The sequence below is a fragment of the Prionailurus viverrinus genome, chromosome E1 (genome assembly GCF_022837055.1).
Source record: "Prionailurus viverrinus isolate Anna chromosome E1, UM_Priviv_1.0, whole genome shotgun sequence".
Taxonomy (NCBI): Eukaryota; Metazoa; Chordata; class Mammalia; order Carnivora; family Felidae; genus Prionailurus; species Prionailurus viverrinus.
Window position 1 is genome coordinate 15803002 of NC_062574.1, and position 21713 is coordinate 15824714.

Sequence of the window (21713 nt, forward strand, 5' to 3'; positions counted from 1 at the left end):
TGTAACCACAGAGTCACACAAGACTCAGAAATAGAGTTCAATCAAAAATAATTTTCAGAGTTCTGTGATGCTACGGTGAGTATAAAAGAATAGACAATTCCTTCAAGTTCAAAGGTAGCAGAGTTAGACTGGTGGCATTTAAATATCCTCAGATGCAAAACAGAAGCGAAATCCAGCTAGGGGATGGTACAGCCTGGCAAGGAGCTGCCCGCTTCCAAGACTTGAGAGAGGCCATCAGCAGTGATACCAAACCAGGGGCGGGAACCACAAGGGCTCCAAAGGTGGAGACTATCCCTGGTGTATTGAGGCGCGTGGGGACAGAGCATCCCTGTAAGGAACATGGTGTTCCCTGTGTCTCCAGCCCAGCTGCCGGACAGGTACCAGTCACCGTTGCCTCAGGATCTGGCTCAAAGCCACAGCAGATGTCCAAGAAATGATTGCTGAAGAAAAGCCTGAATGAACCAGAAAGGAAAGAAAGGAGGGAAGAGGGAGGAGGAAGGTAGGGAAGAAAGGAAAAGAACTCCAGGTTTGGAACCTACATGTCCCCACTCCTTGTCCTAAAGGAGCAGCTGATACCCGAGAAGAGAGTCCGCCTGTGGAACTACACATGGGAACGTGACGCATGACAAGAGATCACACAAGCACAGGAGTTCGGAAGAGGGAGGTTTGCTCCATGAGGGAAGGCACTGGGGAGGCAGCATTTGAGCTGGGAGGATGGGGAGGATGTGCAGAATGGTGATGGAGGGCTGGGGAGGGAGGCCATGAGAGATGGCAGGGGTGGGGGAGGACGGTGTGGATAGGGGAGCAGGAAGAAGTAGGGCTGGAAAGGTGGTTGAGACCAGACTGTGGAGAACCACAGCCATGAGGGCTTCTCGGCGGGGGATGAACATTACTATGAGAGTAGATCTTCTGGAAGGTTCACTTGGAGCTGCTCTGCCATGTTGACACATACAGCACACCGGGGCAGAGGAGGACGAGGTGGAGCAGAGGAAAGGAGGCGTGCTAGGTATAAAGGAACCCTGAGAACACAGGGAGAAGAGCCCTAGACAGGACCCCTCAGAGGACATGGTGGAGGAGAAATCCAAGAGACAGTGGGGCAGGAAACAGCCAGGAGTGGGGGTGATGTGAAAGGAGAGAAGAAAGGATTTTAGGGGTAGCCCAAAGTGTCTGAAAACAAAAGCAAATGAAGCAAGAGGAGAATGGGGAGGTCAGTAGACTACAAATAACCTGACTCACTCCTGTGTGGCCTCATCCGATTTTAGGCTTGCAATGTAACCACAGATCAAGTGGAAAAGGCCACATTTAGGGGCATCTGGGTGGCTCAGTAGGTTAATTGTCTGACTTCAACTCAGGTCATGATTTCACAGTTCATGAGTTTGAGCCCCGTGTGAGGCTCTGTGCTGACAGCTCAGAGCCTGGAGCCTGCTTTGGATTCTGTGTCTCCCTCTCTCTGCCGCTCCCCTGCTTGCACTCTGTCTCTGTCTCTCTCTCAAAAATAAATAAACATTAGGAAAAAAAATTAAAAACAAAAAAGAAAATGTCACATTTATATCTCAAGGCCCACCTCCCTCCCAATTCCAGACTGCTGCATCTACACCACCACTCGGTCAAACTCAACATGGTCAGAATTAAACTACTGTTCAACTGAATTCCATATCGCTGCTGTCCACATGCCCCGCATCCAACACACAAGGCTTTCCCAGCTCTGCTGATGGGGACGCCTTCCCTCAGCTGCTTGGGCAGGAAGCCGTGGAGCTGTCTTTGACTCTTCCTTTACTCTCACCCTCCACATCGAGTCTGTCAGCAAATTCTAAGACTCTACCATCAACCTCTGTACAGAACCAGCCACATCTTGCCACTCCTGTTGCTACTATCCCTCCCGGAGCACCACCATTTTGTCCCTGGATGACTACAACAACGTCCCAACGGCTCTCCCTGCTTCTCGGCACAACAACCAGAGGGACCCTACCATTAGATTATGGGACTCCTCTGCCCAACATCCCCCACCCTTGCTGGCCCACTTCACTCAGTGTGAAAGCCAAAGTCCTATTAACAAAGGTCCTTATGGAACCCTCTCTAGTCTAAGCACCCCCAAATTCCCCTTGCTCATTCTGTTCCAGCTACACTGGCCTCACTGTTCCATAAACACGTCAGGCATACTTCTGCCCCAGAGCCTTCGCACTGGCTGTTCCCTCTGCCTGGGATAGTTTTCTCTCTCAGAGAACCACAAGGTTAATTTTCTCATCACCTTCTCCATGGAGTTGATCCTGACCACCGTATTTGAAACTGTGACCCACCCTTGTCCTCCCAATTCCTTTACCTTGCTCTACTTTTAATCTATAGTTCTCATAACTCAATACACCACACACTTTATTATCTTTTTGAGAGCATGCATGAGTGCACGCCAGTGGGAGAGGAGCAGAGGGAGAGACAGAATCTTAAGCAGGCTCCACACCCAGCACAGAGACCAACACGGGACTGGATCTCACAGCTGTGAGATCATGACCTGAGCCAAAATCAAGAGTCAGATGCTTCACTGACTGAGCCACCCAGGTGCCCCCACTTTGCTTTTAAAAATTATGTTTACTGCCTATCTCTTTCTGCCAGAATGTAAGCTCCATGAGGTCAGAGACATTTTTTTTTTTTTTTAGTTCATCAGCAGACAAACACCTGGCATATGACATGCACATGACTACTATTTATTAAATAAAACATGACCAGGAGGTGCCGGTGACCTGAGAGGCCAGTGGCAGCTCAGTAATGGGGCCAGAAGAACAAGAGGTGAAGCAGACTCTCTGAGCTCCATGAGGGCAGGGGCCACGACCTTACCATGCTGGTGGCCCTTGTAGCACGAGGCAGGTCACGTGGTAGAAGCCAAGGAAATGGCTTGAGAATTTTTTTAACTCATCTTATTTTACGTTTTTTTTCTTGAGAATTTTGATGTTCCAGAAAAAGAGGAATGGTAGCTGTTTGGGACTGAATGTGTTACCCCCAAATTCATATTTGAAGCCCTAACCTGGGGATGGGGCCTGTGAGGAGGTGATAAAGGTTAAATGAGGTCATAAGGATGGGGCCCTGATTGGATAGGGCTAGTGTCCTTATAAGAAGAGAAGAGACACCGGAGCTTTCTCTCCATCATGTGAGGACCCAGCAAGAGGGTGGCCATCTACAAGCCAAAAATCAAGCTGTCACTTGGAATCGAATCTCCAGCACTGTGAGAAACCAATGTCGGCTAGTTAAGCCATCGTGGGCATTATGGCAGCCTGAGCAGCCCGAGCCAGCAGCATTTACAGCTAAGAGAGACCCGAGCATTCCGTGAAGTGGATGGCAAGGAGCTAATAGAGAAAGAGAGACAAGGAGGTAAGAAAGAGAAGGAAAACTGCAAGAGGCAAAAGCAAGACTCTAGAAGAACAAAGGCAGAATCTCAGAAAGCCCAGCTGGTATTTCTTCTAACAAGAAAGAAGAAAGGCGATGGAGGAGATGCCCAGACATTCTAAGTGATGCACCTGCTGACATAAAAGAGGTATTTCATGGCAGAGAGGAAGGAACAGGGACCTCAGGAGAGACTGCGCTGTGCGACACCAACAGGGAGGAAGGAGAAGGCGCCGGAGCTCAGCTCGTGGTCACCAGGGGAGTCTGGGGCCAGCCCCTGCTCCACACCCTCATCACTCTGCTCTGTTCCAGCCTGTGCAATGCTGTTCCCTGCAACCGCCACCCCCCACCCCCAGAACAGGCCATGTGCTTTTCTACCTTCTGGTTGGGTAGTCAGAGGCAGTTTGATACGAAAATTCATCTGCACAGGCACGCCTCGTTTTATTTCACGTCCCTTTACTGCACCTCAGAGATAATGTGTGTGTGTGTGTGTGTGTGTGTGTGTGTGTGTGTGTGTGTGTGTGTTTATAAATTGAAGGTTTGTGGCAATCCTGTTCAAGCAAGGCCATTGGTGTGCCATTAAAAAAAACTTTTTTTTAATGTTTACTATTTATTTTTTTGCGAGAGAGAGAGACAGAGCATGAGCAGGGGAGGAGCAAAGGGAGAGGGAGACACTGAATCCGAAGCGGATCCAGGCTCTGAGCTGTCAGCACAGAACCTGATGTGGGGCTCAAACTCATAAACGGTGAGATCACGACCTAAGCTGAAGTCGGACGCTTAACCGACTGAGCCACCTAGGCACCCTCACTGGCACCATTTTTCCAACAACATTTGCTCATTTCATGTCTCTCTGTCAACATTTCAGGAATTCTTGCAATATTTTAAGCTTTTTCATCATTATTACACTTGTTATGGTGATCTGTGATCAGTGATTACAACTCGTTGAAAGCTCAGATGATGGCTGGCATTTTCTGGCAACAAATTATTTTTTGATTAAGGTATGTATGTCATTTTTTAGACATAATGCTACTGCACACTTAACAGGCTAACAATTTTATCACATGGTGTTGATCACATGGTGAGGATTAACTGACTTAATACATATGAAAATGGAACCATATTTAGCACATAATAAACACTCAATAAAAAGACTACACTGTAGGGAGGCCTGGGTGGCTCAGTCCATTGAGTGTCCAACTTTGGCTCAGGTCATGATCTCATGGTTCGTGAGTTTGAGTCCTGTATCAGGCTCTGTCCTGTCAGCACGGAGCCTGCTTCAGATCCTCTGTCCCTCTTCTGTTCGTGCTCTCTCTCTCTCACAAATAAATATTTAAATGACTACAATGTAGTGTAAACCTAACTTTTATAGGCAATGAAAAACCAAAAAATTAATTTGGCTTTACTGAGACTATGTTATGGTGGTCTAGAACTGAACCCACGACACCTCTTTAGGTATATGTGTACTTGTAAGCACAGTATCGCTGACTGGTAAGATCGTTACGAAACGCTGCACGAGAACTTACTAACAACGTGTGCCTCTAACAGAAACCAGACCTTCTAATGCACATGGAACCCCCATAATGCCATGAAGCAGAAGACACTAAGTGACCTTGTGAGGCTAGAGGGAGGCAGAGGCAGGGAGCTGGGCACTGGGCTGCAGAAGCCACCTGGGCCACCTGTCCCAGAGCCTGAGGGAGCAGCCTCCCTCTCGTCATAGGTAGGCCTGAAGCCCAGTGTGAGGCTGGTCACGGTGGGCACTCAATGTGTCCATCAGAAATATCAGCGGACAATCTGCCTCTGGGATTTCTCTTCTGGTCTAGATTAAGTATCACTATTGCATTGATCACAAGTTCAAGGACCTCGGCATGGTGCTCAAGGCCCTCTAAGATGTGGCACCGTTGACCTTATTGCACACTCTGCCCTACAATACACTACAGTATCCCACTCTGGCCTTTGCCCCAGACACTCCCTATCTAAATCCCATCTTCCAGAGCCACCTCTTCAATAAAGCCCTCCTGGTTCAACAGCTCCAAGCCAGAGTCTCACCTGGACTCAGATTAGTCCATTGCATGGCTCTTCATGAGATGCTACCTTGAGAAGGATCCTGTGCTGCTCTCTACATTCTAACTTCACTGTGCTTTAGTGCATGTCTGGCTTGACAGGGCTGGAGGCAGGCAGATCAAGGTCAGCAGGCAATGCCTGCCAGGATGCCTGCAGGAGTGAGTCCTAAGTGGTCAAGGAAGCAGTCAGCACAAACCCTGTGCCAGGGAGACTATAAACTTGAGAGTGAGGAAGCAGGAGGTGGGAGCTGGGAGAGCAGGCAGGTCCTCCCTGAAGAGAGACTAGCACAGATGGCAGGGACCGTGTGCCATGGAGCCAGCAGATGGGGAGCAGTGGGGTTGGCCCAATGCAGAGGACGCTGGCTGGCTGGCACTGGGTTCGGCCTGAATCTCACATTCTTTCACTGTGGCTGGACGGCCTCTGCTTGCCTGGCCACAGGGGCTCTCCAGGTCAGCTTTGTGGTCCTCAACTGAGGGCTCCTGGAAGTCGCGACCACATGTGTACTTCTCGTCCCCACACCGCCTGGGCCTTAAGAGATGAAACCAAACCAGTGCGTCTCTGAGAACTCCCCCTTCTCTTCCTCCTCAGTCATGGTCAGCCACTTTCTGGCTGTCTAAGCCACGCCTAACAACTGCGGCTCTTACATCTGTAATATTTATTTATAGGTTTATTTATAGGTGTAAATATGTAATATTTATAGGCTGACAGCTGGGGAATCCAAGAGTTCCCTTCTTTGCTATCTGAAGGCAGACAGAAAATGATCAATTTAATTTTTTTGTGCCCTACCCAACATTTTACAGGGCACCCTCCAGCCCTAGGAGTGTGTCCAAAACTTTGTTGAATCTTGCAGAGCTTGTGATCTTTCCTTATGAGGTCTCTGTTCTGTGCCAAGTACCTCACAGAGCAGAGACAGGGGGCACAGACGGCCACCTCAAACTACCTATGCATGATATAGACCATCTTTTGGTAATTATTAGCTTCAAGTGACCCTACAGCCTTAGCACTGACCACCAGGAATACCTACATCACGCTGGCCCCCACATCCAGGAAAGGGCAGCTCCCTACCTCGGAGAGAAAAGATTCTGCTTATTGATGGCACACGCTCGGGAAGAAAGGTGCCTCTGTGTGAAGTGGCCCTGTGGTGGAGCAGAGCAGCCAAGTGAGGCCCAGCACCTGCTCTGGCCTCTGGGACAAGTGTCAGTCTTCTATGGAGACTTCTATGAACAAAATGGCACCAACTGGACCAACACTTTGTAGGTCCTCAAGACATCGTCATACTCTGCTCTCTAGGTATTTCCTAATGTAAATCTCCTCCTGTCCACTCAAGGGCAGCACTGGGCTACTCTTCTGGTTTCTTATTTCCCACCTGAGTTCAGTCCACAGGCTTGGTTGCTAGCGGGAGCTCAAGAAAGAGATTCCTATGCATTTAAATCTACTCTCCCTTTCTTCCAATAAGGATCAGAGGCTGCTTAAAAAGTACGTGATATAATACAACAAAAACAGAGGAAAATACCTTCTGGAAGTGAAAACAGGGAAGAAAGAGCAAACGAAGCCAAGGTCAAGGGCATGCAACAAAAGAGGTGAGCTTTGCAAAGTTGCTAAAGGTGGTTACAAATTCAGCTCTGGGTTTTCCAGGGGCTAAAGCAAAAAAACAAAAACAAAAACAAAAACAAAAACAAAAAAAAGCTGGTGGGGTGGTGGTGTCCACAATGAAATTCAACATGTATAAAAGGTGAAAGAAAAAAACAAAAACAAAAATCCACCACTTGCTCAGGAGAAGCTCAGCTTCTGCTGGGTACTATAGGATAATTTCCTAAGCAGAAATTCCACAAGTGGGATTTCTAAATTAAAGGTTTAGTAGATTTTTAAAGGCCTTTGATGTATATTGCCAATTGCTCTCCTGAAAGGTTGTCCTGATTTACATTTCTACTAGCAGTCTGATCTCTTCCCTACACTGGGGATTATCTTTTGGTGGAGATGGTGGGGTGGTGGGACTTCTTTGCAAATGAGATAGATACAAATTCAGTGTTTTCATTTGTAAATCATGGAAGTATGCTGAATATTTTCCATGTCATGAAAATGATATGATTATATCATATCAATGTACTAGATGAATTGCCTACCTCATATCTTATACATTTTTTTGACTAAATTCTCTTATTTTACTAGTGTCTAAGGAGAGATCTTTTCCTGTGAAAGATCTTTTCCTATGGTTATTTGCCATACATGTTATTAATATTGTTGGTTGCCTTTGTTTAAGCTTTTTGACATCCAAAAGTTACCTTTTTTATTGTAAAATGAAATTTCCTCCTTTTCCCCCCAAGTTAATCAGTTAAATGCTTATTAAATGCCTATTCTGTACCCAACACTGAAGCCTCCCAATTTTACTGAGAAAAGAGAGGATAAGTGGGGTGCCCAGGTGGCTCAGTTCGTTAAGCATCCGACTCTTGCTCTCAGTCCAGGTCATGATCTCACAGTTCATGAGTTTAAGCCCCATGTCGTGCTCTGTGCTGACAGTGCAGAGCCTGCTTGGGATCCTCTCTCCCCCTCTCTTTCTGCCCCTCCACTGCTCATGCTCTCTCTCTCTCCAAAATAAATAAACTTAAAAAAAAAGAGAGAGAGACAGGTTAAGTAACTAGCTCAAGGTCACTCCGCAGTAGGAAGTAGGGACAGGACTGGGTTGTTGGTGGCCTAGACTAGAGTGGTGGTATCAGTGAGGGTAGAATAAGACAAGAAACAGGAAACAATGTCCCAAAGATCCAAGAGGCCCCATGCCTAGTGGAGGTAGGACAGCTGACATTCTTTTTGGTATGTACATGTAAGATGCCTCCCAGTCATCAGTGACAGTATGTTCCAAGGCCCAACCATGTGACACAGAGTCACATCTTATGTGACTCATTTGTGCGTGAATACATACATGCACACAGACATGAAGCTGGGAGAGAAGGACAGGAGAAGCCAGAACATGATTGGAGGAGTTAGAGGAAGACAGACATCAAAGACACCTGCCGGTGTGTAAGGGGAATAGGGAAGAGAGAAAACTCAGGAATGTCCCAGTATTGCTGCAAGGACCAAGATGAGAAATCTGTGGTCCTCAGAAGGAGTGGGGCACGGCTGCATGTAGACATGGGCACTGAAGGGCAGCAAAGTCTAGGTAATGCTATGGAAAGACCTGGAACTAGTCAGCCTACCAATGGGGCTCACCTGGAGTCCCTCCAAGACCTTCTAGTCACAGCCCCAGAACTGAGGCTGAGGAACACTCGCACTGGCTGGTTGCACCCATTTCCCACTGTACAATGACAATAAGATGGTCACATCTCCTTTAAGTAATACACAGAGTTACCTTTGGAGTAAAGATTTGAATCCTAAAAGCAAGAAGGTGTATTTATTTATTCATTCATTCATTCATTCATTTTTAAGTGTTTTTTTTTTTTTTTAATTTTTTTTTTCAACGTTTATTTATTTTTGGGACAGAGAGAGACAGAGCATGAACGGGGGAGGGGCAGAGAGAGAGGGAGACACAGAATCAGAAACAGGCTCCAGGCTCTGAGCCATCAGCCCAGAGCCTGACGCGGGGCTCGAACTCACGGACCGCGAGATCGTGACCTGGCTGAAGTCGGACGCTTAACCGACTGCGCCACCCAGGCGCCCCAAGTGTTTATTTTTAAGAGAGAGAGACAGACAGTGAGCAGGAGAGGGGCAGAGAGAGAGGGAGACACAGAGTCCGAAGCAGGTTCCAGGCTCTGAGCTGTCAACAGAGCCCAACGTGGGGCTTGAACCCATGAACCACGAGAACATGATCTGAGCTACAGTCGGACGCTTAACCAACTGAGCTGCCCAGGCGCCGCAGGACTGGGTCCATTTTTACTCAAGATTGTATCCCCCATGTCTGGAAGAACACAACATCTGGAAGAATACAGCCCTCAGTAAACAGTGGTTGAAGGAATGAATAAATGAATTGAGAGACCTGAAGTTTTACTTATCCTCACAAAGTGGCAATTTAATGCTCTGCTCAGTACCACTGGCCAAAGGTCATTCCTGATACTCATCTCAACAGATACTGCTCCTATGTCTAGGCACTCATGTTGTAAGTCTCTGTGCAAACACAGTGCTGGAAGGAAAAAGCTTTGGCATCTTCTTTTAAGTTATTCAACTTGGTCCCTTCACTTCTGGACTAGTAAACAATGTTATTATCACTCAGCTTTTGTTTGGAAAGGGAGCTCTTCATCTTTTCTTATTAATAGGAGACATGAGCCTCCATGGGATGCCTGGCTGGCTCAGTTGAGTGTCCGACTTTTTTTTTTGAGCATCCAAGTTTTGATTTCAGCTCAGATTATGATTACATGGTCATGGGATGGAGCCCCATGTTGGGCTCCACACTGATAGCTTGGAGCCTGCTTGGGATTCTCTCTCCTCTCTCTGCCTCTCCCCAGCTTGTTAACGTGTCCTCTCTCTCTAAAAATAAAAATAAATACCCAAAGTGGGATCCCTGGGCCACCAGCATCAGTGTCACTTGGGGGCTTGCTAGAAATGCAGACTATCAGCCCCACCCCACCCAGACCCAGGAAATCTGAGTCTGTATTTTCACAAGGTCCCTAGAGGACTCTTAGGCACATATGAAATGCAGAAGCACTGATTTAAAATTAAATATTAATTATTTGGAAACTTTAGCTCCCAACAGAGCCATATGCTTTCTCTAAATGGTGAAGAAAAAGCTTAAAAAGAACCTGATGAGTTCTCCTTAGCTGTGGAATTTGTGGCTAAATTTTGTCTTTTTTTTTTTTTCTTTCTTCACTCCCTATAACACAAGCAGCACTGAGATCTCAGATGTTAGCTGTGTCTGTCTAGGGCTAACCAGGATCTGGTAGTACTGCTACAAAGGAAATGAGTTTAATTCTTCTTTTAAAATTGAGATGTAATTGACATATAAGAATGTATTTAATTCTTAACAGGCCAACTAAGTGCTTTACCAAGAGAAAACCGGGCTGGATGAAGGCTGGGAAGGAGGTTTCACATAACAGAGAATAAAAACACAATTCGTCTCACTTAATAATCATTATTTCTGAAAAATGCCACGATTAGTATTTCAAGTCCCAATTTTCAACACTCTCAGGACATTGGTTTTCTCACCAAGAAGGCACCAGCCACTCAGCCCTCACTCTTGTGCTTCAGTAACCATGAAGTGCTTTATATACATTATCCTATTAATGCTCCCAGCAATTCTTTGTGGCAGGGATTTATCATGCCCATTTTGCAGATGAGGAAACTGAGGCTTAGAGAGTCTGACTGATGGAACCAAAGGTCACTCTTAGGTCTGTTTGACAGAACCCTCAGGATTCTGGCCAAGTCATTTGGGAGTGTGTGCTCCATAGCCCAAGGGCATGAGAACCCACCAGGTCAGGTGGTGAGAAGTAGCTGTTTCACCTGGTCTGGTCCTTTTTTTTTTTTTTTAATGCCTTTAATGAGGTGTAATTTACATACTGCAGCATTCACAGCATGTCATTTTTGAGACGGTAAGGAACATGAACATGTAATGGAAATAAAGATGTCCTTTTCCCTCTAAAAGAAAAGCCAAAGAGGTGGTGAGCCCAGATGAGCAGGTCTCCAGGGATCCCCAGGGAGTCGGGAACGCCTACCTTGGATTCCATACAGCCGGTTGAGGCGTGACCGCCGGGCCTCATCGGTGTAGGGGACAGCGAGCCAGGGCATCTCACTGAAGTACTGTTTGAATGAGTCCTCTGACCTACAGAGACACACATGGAAACAAGGCTCTGTTACCGCTGAAAGTGCCACCGCAGGGTCCTCCCCACCTTCCACCAAGTTACACCCAGGGCTCTGCAGATGCCAGCGCCTCTGAACATCACGCTCCTCAGACACCAGGCTACAGGGGGGCATTATTCTACCCCTTCTGGTTACTGCGCAGCAACAGCCTCCACACGACAGGCGGATGGGAACTGAACCACCAGGCCATTTCAAGTAGCCTGTTCCTGTGGATCCTACCAGTTGAACTCATGCCCAAGTTTCTGTTTCCAACACGGGCAGGTGGTAGTTTTATAAGAAGCCTAGAAGTACAGCAACATTGCAGTCCCCGTGATACTTCTAAATTGTGCATATAACAGTCTTGTGTACAGGAGCACACTTTTAACTGAGCATAAACCTATGATTCCATGTATAAACAACTCTAGGAATGACAGATCTCTCCAAAGTGATAAAAAGCAGATCAGGGGCTCCCTGGGGCTTGAGTTTGGGGGTGAGAACTCACCAAGAAGGGGCACAAGGGCACCTTGTGAATGACAGAAATGTTCTATACTTCACTGTGACAATTACAGGGGTACATACATGGGTCAATATTCACTGAATTGTATGTCCAAAATGTATGCATTTTATTGTATGTAAATTACACTTCAATAAAGTTGATATTTTTTAAAGCTTTAAAAAAAAATGATGACTGTGGCACCTGGGTGGCCCAGTGGGTTAAGTGTCTGACTTCGGCTCAGATCATGATCTCATGACTAGTGAGTTTGAGCCCCATATCAGGCTCTGTGCTGACAGCTCAGAGGCTGGAGCCTGCTTTGGATTCTGCATCTTCCTCTCTCTGCCCTTCCTGTGCTCTCTCTCAAAAATAAATAAACATTAAAAAATTAAAAAAAAATAAAATAAAAGAGTGATGATTGCTTATCCCCAGTTACATGCAGAGATGCGGAGCTGGGAGTACCAGGGCTGGACCATGGGCCAATACACCAAGCATGGCACAGTGCAGATATCAAAGATACAAAATGCTGGGGCGCCTGGGTGGCTCAGATGGTTAAGCGTCTCACTGTTGATTTAGGCTCAGGTCATGATCTCACAGTTCATGGGATCGAGTCCCGCATTTGGCTCTGCACTGGCGGTGCGGAGCGGGCTTGGGATTCTTTCTCTCTCTCTCTCTCTCTCTCTCTCTCTCTCTCTCTCTCTCTGCTCCTCCTGTGAGCTCTGTCTCTCTCAAAATAAATAAATAAACTAAAAAAAAATTTTTTAGAAGATACAAAATGCCCTCAGTGTGTTGGCATCTCAGAGATCCTTCTGTCAACAGGAACTTGAGAAGCAGAAGCACCTGGTGGCTCGGTCTGAACCAGAGTTGGAGTTTTGTGATGAAGGAAAGTCACTGATGAATAAAACCAGCAAGGGGGCCTGTAGCAGAGGAAGCTGAGGCTAAAAGGACCAGATGTACTCCAGGACGAATGTCTGCCCTTCTGGTTTTTAGGACAGCCCCCAGGCGAAGCACGAGGCCTGAGCGGAAAAAAATTATAGCACAGCCATCCCAGATAGGTGTCACATTCCATTAGCCTCCGGTTCTTTTCTTTCCATCCCTCCCCCACCACACCCTTTCATCACAATCCATAAAGCTGAACGAATCAGAAAATTGCATCCTAACCTCAAATGACCTAGGCCGGAAGTGGGACGTGCCCCAATATTTACAGCAAGAACAGGTTTTTCTCAGCTCCCCTTCAAACAATTGCACGAGAAAATCTAAAAGGCATCTGTCTGCCAATCATCCCAGACACGCCTTCCCCAGTTCCCATCTCCACACTCTACACTTAGCAGGCGAGAAGCGTAAGGCAAAAGAAATGCATATTAACCACCTTTGGGGAAGGGAACCACACGGCCGCTTTCCCCAGCATGCGTTACCTGTCCGCACTAACAAAGATGATCTCAAATTTCTGGCCTGCCTCCTTGATCTTCCGGTAGGATTCCACCAGGACCCGGGTGAGGCTTCGGCAGGGTGGACACTGAAAGAGGAGAGTGAGATCCTACGGTTTGACCCTGTACCTTCGTCCTCTCCTGCCTGCAGAGGCCAGGTAAGCAAGACCCAAGTAGGACTGGGATAGCAAGACCCAGCTTATTAAAGAGGCAGAAACAAACGTGCCCCTTGTAATGGTGAGCATTCAGGATAGGCTCTTCTCACCTCCATGGCGTGCCAGCAGGCAGCAGTTTAAATGAACCCCCTTGGAGACCAGTAGAAGCCTCATCAGAATGGGTGAGGAAGACTACCCTTTCAGACCAGTCAAAAGAAGAATTTTCTTGCTGCTATTATCATTCAAAATAATAAGCGCTCGTGGCATGCAAGCCATGCATCAGGTGCAGGAGGAAGTAAGAACACCAGGAAGTGATACCCAAGCAGTAACACCCCTAGAAGCCAACCCCAACTGGTCTTAGTGGCAACATCGCTGCTTCCTTCCGTCTGGACTAAGGAGGGCCTGAACACTCACCCAGTGTGCGGAGAAATAGACTCCCACGTGAGACCCCTCCAGGCTGCTGCTTTCCAGGGACTGTCCGTTATTTCTAAGCAAGGGCCCCGCAATGACTTCCCTGAAGGGCTTAGGTCCCCAAGGGAATTCCAAACCTGAAACAGGCAACAGGTGGTAAGAACGTTAAGATTCTTCCTTGAGACTTCTGACCCAAGAGTCCTCACAGCGGCAGGGCATGACAGCTTTATCATCAAATAGTATTTGTTAACACACGCATAGGATCTGGAGCTAAAACCCAGGAATGAAGGCAGAACCTTATCCACGGCACAGCCCCACCTACCTTCAAGACAATGGTTCCCGAACCTGGGTGATCATAGGACCCAGCTCCTGGGGGGCTTTTGAAAAGTACAGAAGCCCAGGTCATGCTCTGACTCTTGGGATCCGGGGCCAAGGCTGAAGATCTATGTCCAAAATAAAGCAAAACCAACTCCCCAGGGAAGTCTGATGATGGGCCAGGATGGGGAATCACTGCCTCATGTATTAACCATGAGTTTCTTCAAGTCCAACCCCGGAATCTCAGTGGCTCTCCATTCTGACGGCATTTCAGAATCAGCTGGGGAATTTTAAAATATGATGCTCCTGGGACCCACCCCCAGAGATTCTGATTCAGTCAGTCTGGGTTGGGGCCCAGGGAACCAAGTGAGAATTAAATCCAGTAAAAGGAAAGAGTAACACTCACTCCACCCAGATGTTCTCCATTCTGATGACACTTAAGCCCCAGGCAGGAAGAGCAACAGAACAGCGTTTTCTCACAGGGTGGTCTGTGGACCACCACCTCAAAAATCGCCTGGGGTTGGGGGAGGGGGGAATGGGAGACACGCAGACTGACTAAACGTGCAGATGGCCAAGCCCGCCCTGAAACAAATGGTCCCAAATATCTCTGGGGATGGAGCTGGGAAATCTGCATTTTTAACAAGATCAGAGTAGAGAGAGAGTGTGAGTGAGTGAGTGAGTGAGTGAGTGAGTGTGTGTGTGTGTGTGTGTGTGTGTGTGTGTGTGTGTGTGATCTGCGAAGGTGAAAACTTGGTTCTACCATGCCTTGGGTTTTACTGAGGGCAATTCTTTGAAGCAGGTGAAATTTTTATTTGGAAAACCTGTGACCAGGGTTGAATCCCCTAACTGATAGTAAGTGAGGAAGGGAAGACCTTAGGATGCTTTTAAGACTCCAGTGCCAGTGGGACAGAAACAGACCTTGGACAGCCAGTGAGCAGGGTGATTAGGGCAGCCTGCACCGGGTACATCACCAAGGCCAAGGCTGCAGGACTTGGGCAGCACCAAGAAATGAAGTCAGTCACCCCTGAGGCCAGGAGAGCAACATCAAGACTATGACTCTGCTAGGGTAATATTTTAAAGAGGAAAAAATCTCACAACTGCTTAGTTTGCCTCTAATTGTTAAAGTGACGGCTGCCGTGGAAACAGCACCGGAAGTCCATCTCCAGGCTCTCGTTGCTTCTCGACGACCTCCTCAGCCCTCAGAACTGAACTTCCTTTTTCAGATTCCATCTCCTTTGGCCCATGAATGAAAGCCCCCAAGAGGGACATTCTGATCTCTTTAAAAACGTTAACCATGACTTAGAGAATACTATAATTTCATCAACTTCATCACGACAATATCCTCTAGCTAAACAAACGCCCTCAGATATATTTCATTTGTATGTTCTCTACCAGTAGGGACGGTCAGGGTAGGGGGACAGAACGGGGAGTACGTGATGGACACGCCAAGGTCCTACCTTCTGGGTCATCACGGATCACCAGCAGCCCATTCCTGCACACGACCTTCCCGGTGGTGGCGTCTAGGAATATTAGTGATGGAATGTTGGATATTCGGTATTTGTTCCAAAGTTTAAGCTGTAAGAAGCAAAGTGAAAAAGGTGGTTAAGTCCAAACCAGATCAATCGAAGCATCCTTTTGAGCCCCATCAGGCCTGAGGGGCGAAAGAACTGGAAAACACTGCTGTACAGGGAAATGAATAAGTGAAGCTACAATCATTGGCCTCTGTGGTCTGTGACAGGGGAGGGGAGTCTGAGTCCCATCCAGGCTCAAGCTGTGACAGAGGCCAACAGAAGACCACACCTGTTCTAAGACAGCTCTTCTCCCCCACCTCTCCCACGGGCACTTCCTCTAAAAGGCATAAAGATGAAGGGTGCCTAGCTGGGCTCACTTGATTAAGTGTCCGACTCTTGATTTCGGCTCAGGTCATGATCTCATGTTTCGTGAGTTCGAGCCCTGCATTGGGCTCTGCGCTGACAGTGCGGAGGCTGCTTGGCATTCTCTCTCTCTCCCTGTCTCTCTGCCCCTCCCCTGCTCTCTCTCTCAAAATAAATAAACTTTAAAGAAAAGCATAAAGACGAAGATGAATTAGGAAATGAACTACATGTGCACCCCCAATACCAGGTGGTTAAGGCAGGAAGGGAGGCTTTTTGTTGGTGTCTCTGAACCTCAACAGCAGGCAGGTGCTCCCCTGCTTCCCGGCTCTGCTGTGGCACCTGAGCTCCAAGGGAGAGGGGACAAGGGTATCCCAACAGAAGACCAAGTAGCCAGAATCCGGCGCTCTCCCCACCACATCGGTTCCTGCACTTGGGAGTATGGGCAGTCGCTGTGTGTGTCATTCACCCACAAACACTAGGGAAGCAACATCCTGAGCCGGCTCCAATTCTTAGTACTCAGTGCCACTCAAAACAACCCACAATCTACTGGCAGGTTCGATGTTGCCTCAGCCAACTGTCAGAGGACCAGGGTCTAGGAGGGGTGAGGCTGAGAAAGCACGAATGCAACAGCCCGGGACAGGAAGCTGAGGATGTGCAGACTCCTTTATCGGCTCCCGGCCATCAGAGTGACCGCCATTCGGGTGGGGGGGGGGGCGTCCACTGGTGCTCTGGAACTTAACTGCGAAGCCCAGAAAGCAACATAATTAAACAAAATGTCCAGCTACCAACGGGAAATGGCAGAATGGCCCAAATGTCTAACTACCAGCGGGAAATGGAAGAATGGCCCACTGCTGATTCAGCTGCAGCCTCCCTTCCGGGGGCCTGGGGCCCACACAGGAGGGCTGGCCGCCTGGGCATTGGCAGAATGGGGTGCGGATGTGTCAAGGGGAAGCAGGCACCAGAAGTCCAGCTGCACAGAGCAGATTATTATTGTTTTTAATTCAATCTCAAGCAGCGAAGGAGTCGGGTGGGGTATCTGCTACAAAATGTTAGGCTTCCCCTGTCTGTGGAGACCTGGGTCTTGGCAGGAAAGGTCGTGGGACCCCACCTTGAACTGGGTGGGCCCTGCCTTTCCAGTGGGCTCCCAAACCAGCCCTTCTAACAGGAGCGACTCTGCACATACAGTCGGCAGTGACCAGTACTACATCATTCCAGAGAAACCTGATACAGGCTTCAGATCAAACATTTTTAGGAGAAAAGGCTCAACAGCAGAACAAGACCATCCTGCTGCTGGGATTAGCTTCCTAAGTCTGCAAGTACAAGGATCCAGCCAGGTTAATAATTTTAAAGGGGGGCAGGAAGGAAGATGAAGGGATTTATCTGATTTAAAAAGTAATTATGGGGGGGGGAGTAATTATTGGAAAAAATGAGAAACACAGCAAACTGTAAAAACTGAGATAAAAATCACCCATGACTCACCACTTAAAAAGCTTGGGCAACTTTATATTTCTACCAGTGGCAAACGAGAGCCCATTCCTCAGTATTCTTACCAATATTACTTAAAAAAAAAATTTTTTTTTCCTCAATGTTTATTTTTGAGAGACAGAGACACACAGAATCTGGAACAGGCTCCAGGCTCTTATCAGCACAGAGCCTGACGCAGGGCTCGAACCCACGAACCGTGAGATCGTGACCCAGGTCAAAGTGGGACGCTTAACCAACTGAGCCACCCAGGCACCCTCCTGGGGTACATATTTTGGCGAGTAGTCAGGGAAGGCATCTTTGAAGAAATGGCATTTGAGCACAGATCCCGGATATGAGATGGGGCGAGTCACGTGCTCATGGGGGGAGGCCACCTGAGGCCCAGGGCACCTGTTAGAGGCTGGGAGGCAGATCAGAAAGAAGGCTGGGGTAGACACAGATAGAGTGGGGGAGAGGGGCCACAATGAGGTCAGAAGGGCGCTCTTGGCAGATCTTTAAGGCCCTGTAGACTAGTAAAAATGATGGAATTTTATTCTAAGTGTAACAGGAAACTACAGAGCATTAGCAGGGGAGTGGTATGATTTGATTTACAGTTTAAAAGGTCACTTTGGCAGCCCTGAGGGAACAGACTGTAGGGGAAGACAAGGAGAAGGCAGGATCTGGAGAGGCCAGTGCAAACAGCCCAGGCAGAAGTTGAGAGCAGTGGGGAGGACCTGAGTTATAGCAGCAGAGAGTGAGGACATGATGTATTCTTAAGACAGTCAATAGAGTAGGTTGACAGACTGAATATGCGGAAGGGATAAGGGAAAGAAAAAGATGAAGGATGTACTATGGTTTTGGAGTTTGAGCAAAAGTGTGTCAAGGGGTCCTATGAACCAAGATGAGGAAAAATGGAGGCAAAAGTTTGGGAGGGAAAGATGGAGATAAGAGAGGTCAATCTGAGATGCCCATTAGATGTGCAAGGGGAGATTTCAAGGAGGCACCTGGACTTACAAGTCTAGGCTCTGGGGAGCTGGGGGGCATGAGCTATAAATCAGGGATTGTCGCTGCCTGGATGCTGTGAGGGGTCATGAGCCTCCATGAGGTTATCCAAGGGGAGGACAGGCTACAGAGGAAAAGGCACCCCAGAGCAGAGCCAGGGACCACCCACAAAAGACTGAGAAGGAGTGACACATGACATAGAAGGAAAACGGGGAGACTCCGGTGTCCCAAAAGGCAGGTGGCAAAAGTGTTTTAGGGAGAGAGTACACTATTATGTCAAATGCTGCTGACACGTTGAGTAAGATGAGGGCAGAGAACTGACCAGCGATGTGGCAGTTAAGTTTATTCACGACCTTGACAGGTCAAGGAGGAGTCAGTAAAGTGAGGACAAAAGAGTGAGTGGAAGAGGGAGGCAATGGGGTGCAGCTCTGTCCGGCACACACACCTAGAGGGGGCCTGGGACCAGACAAACTCGAGTCGGCTTCCCACACGAAACACCAAGCGGGAACAATAAAAACAGGAAAGGCTATCAAGAGAAAAAGAAAATGGCAGATAAGGGGCTAAGGTAGTGACTACAGATAACTTTAAGAGTTTTGCTGGAAAGGGAGGAGAGTATAGGACTGTAGCTGGAGAAACACATGATGAGGTCAGAGAGAGGATATTTTAAAGATGAAGTCAGGGGGCAGTATTTTAAAGATGGGAGATGCTTTAGTATACGCTGCTGGGGATAATCCAGAAGAGGAAAATATTGATGAGAAGGAAAAATGCAAGAACAGAGTCCTTGAATAGGCCAGAGGGTGGGGTCAAGGTCACAGACAGAAAGATGGAGTTGTAAAACCTGACTAATTTTTAAATGTACACTCTTACTTCAAAGCACGTTTTTAGCCTGAATAGAAAGCCATGCTATTTGCAAATAAACATAACTTCACCTTCTTTTTCAACAATTACATCGTTTATTTCCTTTTCTTAAAGAACTATATTGGCAGGAATTTTCCAGGACAATAGTAAGTAGCAATCATCTTTAACTTCCACCTGATCATAATGGGTATACCTTTTACTATTATATATAAGACTAGCCATTGGTATGAGATGGATACTCTTTTTTTTTTTTTTACATTTATTTATTTTTGAAAGACAGAGCATAAGCAGGGGAGGAGCAGAGAGAGAGGGAAACACAGAATCTGAAGCAGGCTCCAGGCTCCGAGCTGTCAGCACAGAGCCTGATGCGGGGCTCAAACCCACAAACTGTGAGATCATGACCTGAGCCAAAGTTGGACGCTTAACCCACTGAGCCACCCAGGTGCCCCGTGAGACGGATACTCTTGAACATGTTAAACAAAATAGTCTTGAATGTTATTCAGCCTTAAAAGGAAGGAAATTCTGGGCCACCTGGGTGGCTCAGTTGGTTAAGCATCCACCTCTTGATTTCTGCTCAGGTAACGGTGTCTCAGTTTGGGAGTCTGAGCCCTTTGTCAGGTTCTGTGCCGACAGTGGGGAACCTGCTTAGGATTCTCTCTCTGTCTCTCTCTTCCCACCCTTCTCTGCCCTCCCACGTGTTCTCTCTCTCCCTCTCTCAAAATAAATCAATAAACCTAAAAACAATCTTTAAAAAAAATTTTTTTAATGTTTTATTCAGTTTTGACTGAGAGAGACAGAGCATGAGCAGGGGAGGGGCAGAGAGAGAGGGACAGAATCTGAAACAGGCTCCAGGCTCTGAGCGGTCAGCACAGAGCCTGATGCAGGACTCAAACTCACAGACCGCAAGATCATGACTGAGCCGAAGTCGGACACTCAACCAACTGAGCCACCCAGGCGCCCCAAACCTAAAAACAATCTTAAAAAAATAAATAAAAGTGGAATTAAAGAAAAAACGGAAGGAAATTCTGACACATGCTACTATGTGTATGAACCTTGGGGACACTGTGCTAAATGAAAGAAGCCAGTCACAAAAATACAAATTCCGTGTGTTTCCATTCCTATGAGGTACCTAGAGTAGTCAAAGTCATAAAGACAGAAATTGTAATGGTGGTTGCTACCACCATTGGGGTTGGGTGGACGGTGGAGATGGAAGAAAGCTGGTATTACTGTTTAACGGGTATAGAGGCTCAGTTTTACAAGATCAAAAGAGTTACAGGGATGGGTGGCCATGAAGGGCTGCATGTCAGTGAGAATGAATTAAAAATGGTTAAGATGGTGAATTTTACGTTATCTGTATTTTACCACAATTAAAAATATATAGGCTTGTGTGAACTTTTTGACCTAAAAGTTTTATCAGGAATGGGTGGTTACTTTATGGGTTTTTTTTTTTTAATTTTTAAGTTTATTTTTTATTTGGAGAGAGAGAGAGAGCACAAGCAGGGTAGAGGCAGAGAAAGAATCCCAAGCAATCTCTGTGCTGTCACTACAGAGCCTGATATGGGGCTTGAACGCACAAACCATTATTAGATCATGATCTGAGCCGAAACCAAGAGCCAGACGGTTAACCAACTGAGCCACCCAGGCGCCTCTATGGTTACTCTTTTGATCTGTTGCAGTATATTTCATTAGTAGCCTTTAACTCCAAGGTTAAGCCATCCTTGCCTTCCTAGGAGAAATCTTCCCTGGTCACATGTATTGTTAAGGGATCACTACTATCATATCTACTCTGGGGCTTGGGGCTCCCACAGACAAATGGTATCTGGTAACAAGACTTTATTTACGGGTCACTAGACTTGTCCCTAAAGTAGCTTGCAATCTGTGGGCCTTAAACATAAAAATGGAGGGTTCAACGTGATTATAATAGAGTGGTTTGCATGTGGGCACCTACATGTACTTGAAATGTAAGCACGTGATTGACTTTTGGCTATATATTTTTAAGGAAGGGTGGGTTTGGGTACCTGGGTCACCTAGCATCTAAATGCTTAGCCACCCAATGTGAGTCAGGACCATGCTCCCCAGCTGACATGATGACAGGGTGACCTATGGGCTGGCTGGCCTACTGGGGTTACCCCGAGAGCATTAGTAAAGTACTTTTTTTTTTTTAAAAGAAGATACTGGCATTCTCAAGTTCATTTAGAGAGTGCGAGTGTATCCAGGTGGGAGAGGGGCATAGACTGCAGAAGGGAGAGAGAGAAAGAGAGAGGAAGAGAGAGGAAGAGAGAGGGAGAGGGAGAGGGAGAGGGAGAGAGAGAGAGAGAGAGAGAGAATATCTCAAGCAGGCTCCACACCACGAGCACAGAGCCAGACATGGGTCTTGAACCCACAAACTGTGAGATCATGACCTGAACTGAAATCAAGAGTCAGACACTTGGGGTGCCTGGGTGGATCAGTTGGTTAAGCAACTGACTTTGGCTCAGGTCATGATCTCGTGGTTCACAAGTTCAAGCCCCACATTGGGCTCTGT

At 47.2% G+C, this 21713-nt stretch overlaps 1 protein-coding gene across 1 annotated transcript in view; it reads right to left on the reverse strand.

The window, feature by feature from the left end:
• Positions 1 to 21713, reverse strand: part of NXN (nucleoredoxin) — a 159417-nt gene that overhangs the window by 14856 nt on the left and 122848 nt on the right. Inside the window, exons 2-5 of the mRNA XM_047833269.1 lie at positions 15452 to 15569; positions 13683 to 13816; positions 13102 to 13202; positions 11070 to 11176 (exon numbers count right to left, since the gene is read on the reverse strand). Of these exons, the coding sequence (XP_047689225.1) occupies positions 11070 to 11176; positions 13102 to 13202; positions 13683 to 13816; positions 15452 to 15569 (460 nt within the window). The remainder of the gene's footprint in view (positions 1 to 11069; positions 11177 to 13101; positions 13203 to 13682; positions 13817 to 15451; positions 15570 to 21713) is intronic.